This window comes from Pinus tabuliformis, chromosome 1_1 (genome assembly GCF_031772625.1).
Source record: "Pinus tabuliformis cultivar Carrire ecotype Pingquan chromosome 1_1, CPIR1, whole genome shotgun sequence".
Classification (NCBI taxonomy): Eukaryota; Viridiplantae; Streptophyta; class Pinopsida; order Pinales; family Pinaceae; genus Pinus; species Pinus tabuliformis.
In genome coordinates this window covers 597,517,942-597,521,334 of record NC_142297.1, presented here as the reverse complement: position 1 = coordinate 597,521,334, position 3,393 = coordinate 597,517,942, and the positions used below count along the sequence as shown (strand labels likewise).

The 3,393-nt window shown below is 39.2% G+C and overlaps 1 protein-coding gene across 1 annotated transcript; it reads right to left on the bottom strand.

The window, feature by feature from the left end:
• Nucleotides 1–976: 976 nt before the first annotated feature.
• On the bottom strand, nucleotides 977–3,187 carry LOC149214685 (uncharacterized). The gene has a single exon (XM_089392371.1). The coding sequence runs from the start codon at nucleotides 2,896–2,898 to the stop codon at nucleotides 1,492–1,494; it is 1,407 nt and encodes a 468-aa protein (XP_089248497.1). The 5' UTR covers nucleotides 2,899–3,187; the 3' UTR covers nucleotides 977–1,491.
• Between the last annotated feature and the right edge of the window lie 206 nt (nucleotides 3,188–3,393).

Sequence of the window (3,393 nt, the reverse complement as noted above, 5' to 3'; positions counted from 1 at the left end):
CTTTTACTTAAATTTTTAACATTACCATGAAATGATTCAAGATGTTTGAGAGTGGTTCCGGCCTCATTGGATTTCATATGGAGAAAGTAGAATTTTAGATTTCATTCAAAATCCAGCAGACTTATCAGTTTTTCAGGATTTCAAGATTGGAGAATTGCAATGTTTCCATTGAATTTTGTCATGTATTAGGGTATGGAACTCGTATTTAATCAAGAGCACCAATCCCTCTGTGTACCTTGATGTTAGTGACATTGCTTGTCGAACTCCTCCGGGATTCGCTCCCAAACCAAGAGCTTCTGAAAATGTCACTCCCACTCCCGTTTTCGCTCTCGCTCCCCACTTTCGCTCCCGCTCCCAAGTAACACTGAGCCAGATGATGTTGGCAACTCTAGCAGTTGCCAATAGTACTGGTCACAAACTTTTGTTGTAGAGGCCATTTATAGCCTCCTCAGTTATGTGTTTTTGTTTTGATCTCTATATCAACATCGTGTATGTATTGGACAGTGCACTAGGTGCCATTTTGATATAATGGATATATTCATGAGCCTACTTTGATCATATGTTGTCTTCTATCTATATTCTAATGCTGTGTGTTTGGAAACATGAATGAAAATCTTTAAAATTATGTGTTTTTATAAAAAATAAATATTTAATGTATTTTTTACAACGACCAAGTCATTGAAATCGAGCCGGCCGAGTCAATACCGAGTCAGAGTCGGAGTCGGAGTCGACCCTCGGCCGAGTCGGAGTCAGAGTTGGAGTTTTAAAACATTGGGTTAGACTACTGCCATTGCTTGTGGTCCGTACCAAAGTGAAGAAAAAACAGTACAATTGCAACATATTGACAACAGTTTAACCAAAAAGTTAATGCATTAAAACAAAATGTCAGACTTTTATTTTTTCGCAATTGCTGGTCAGCTATACGTGGGACTCAAACTCAAACAATATAGACTGATCAGCAATCAAGACTCAGAAATTCCAAATAGAGAGGTATATTGCCATTAGGCATGCCAGAAAAGCAACAGCAATCAAATAGATAACAAGGAATTACCTTGGATGAGGTGGACCAGAGGGCAAAGTGCTATCAAATCAGATGCACAAAATTTGAACTCCTTTGATAACCCTTGACCAGGGAGAATAAACTGAAGGAATTACCCAGATAGATGAGGCTTCTTAAAAAACTTCAGAGAATTTTCCAACACAGAATAAGCTACAAAATCTGGCAAGCATAGGTACTACTCTCAAGCAAACCCTTGACCAGAAAGAATAAACTGAAGGAATTACCTAGATAAACGAGGTTGCTTAAAAAACCCCATTGAATTTTCCAACACATAATATGCTACAACATCTGGCAATGATTTCCAGTTTAACATGTAATCGAAAATTTGATATGCTTCAGCCACTTTCCCTGCCCTACAAAACGCCTTAAGAAATGCCGCATAGGTACCACTCTCAAGATAACCTTGACCAGAGAGAACAAACTTGAAGGAATTACCTCGAAAAACGAGGTTTCTTAAAAAACTTGAGAGAATTTTCCAAAACAGAATATGCTACAACATCTGGTAATGTTTTCCTGTTTAACACGTAATCAAAGACTTCATATGCTTCAGCCACTTTCCCTGCTCTACAAAGTGCCTTGAGAAACGCGGCATAGGTGCCACTCTCAAGATCAACTTCCTTCGACTTCAGCACCTCGTACAGCTTCAAGGCCTGATGTAAGTGCTGACACATACAAAGGCCATGCATAAGGGTGTTGTACGTGCAACCATCAGGCTGACACATAGATTGTTCCATTTCCTCTAACAACGCAAGAGCTCCCATGGCATCGCCTTTTCTACACATCCCATTCATAAGTGAAGTGTAAGTAATGACATCAGGAGAATGCCCTTTCCTGACCATGAGCTTCAGAAACTTCTTGGCTTCATCTATTTTCCCAGCCTTGGACAACCCAAATATGAGAGTGTTAAATGTTACGACATCAGGAGCACACCCCTCTGCGTCCATCTTCTTATAAACCTCCAAGGCTTCATTGGTCTTATCGATTTTACAGTAGCCCTTCATTAGGGTGTTGTATAAGAAGCTATCAGGCTTGCACCCGGACTCTAACATCTCATCCAACAAATTTCTTGCTTTTCTCATATGTTTGCCATTGCAGAGAGCATCCATCAGAATGCTACAAGTGACAATATCAGGCTTGCAATTTAGACCCATCTTGCAGTTTAGACCCTTCATTTCCTCCAGAAACGTATATGCTGTGTCAATCTTCCCAGCCTTACACAAATGCCTGATGAGAAAATTGAGAGTACTCATATCTGGGTTAACAACATATCTCACCATTTCAATAAAAATATTGCAGGCTTCCCCATCTCTACCTGCATTACAGAATGCACGAACTAACAAATCAGAAGTGACATGATCAGGTGCACAACCATCATCAATCATCAGATCTAGTATATTTTCAATACGACCCACATGGCCTAATTTGCTGGGTTCACCGAGCAAAACATTGAAAGTCACTGTATTTGGTGAAAATCCACCCTTCTGTTTCATGTGCTGAAGGACGCTCAAGGCATCTTCAACTCGTCCAGCCTTTGCAAACCCATTAATCACTGTGTTGTGGGTAGAAGTATCTGGGATGAAATTACTACGTACCATTTTGTCATACATTCGCTTGGCTTCAGTAACCCTGGTCTCATTCAAAAGCGCATTAATGACGTCCTTCTGCGATGTTTTCGCATGTTGGCCTTTGTGTTTTGATCCCCTCGCATTCTCTGAAGGCAAATTACTTGTTGGCTCATCGAAAAAGGGTTGTGGAAGTGCCGAAAAATGCGAGGAAATGACTCTCGTTAGGGTATTCTGATAAAATTTTACGGGGTATATAGATCTAATTCGTGCCATATATAGCTTTTCTCTCGTGTTTTTCCCCTGCTATGTTTGGTCAAAAAAATCTCAGAAATTTGTAGCAAACCTTTCAGAGAAGTGATCATGTGACACTGTGCTTGACTGATCGCTCGTTCGGCCCGTCGCTCATGGTTTTGTCCCCGCGAAAGGAATCGAGTTGAGGTTTAAGGGAGGGTTTAGCAGCCTCTTCCCACTTGAAGCCTTTAGCCATGATTCAATAAATATGATTTGCTGTTTAATGAAAGCTCTCTCATTCATTGGAAGCTAAGGATTGACAATTCGGGTAAAGCTTTTCTCACTTAGCATTGGCATGATAGTTTTTAAGAAAGAATTATTATCCCATTCATTGGAAATTTAATGTAAATTTAATGTAAAGATACATTATAAAAAGAAATTGGAAATTTAATGTAAAGATACATTATAAAAAGAAAATTATAATTATATATTTATTGAGTTTATATATGGTAAGTTAAATTAAAAATGGATGCCAAG

What these genes read in the sequence shown, in the direction of transcription:
- LOC149214685 (XM_089392371.1), bottom strand. Translation starts at nt 2,898, where the DNA reads ATGGCACGAATTAGATCTATATACCCCGTAAAATTTTATCAGAATACC.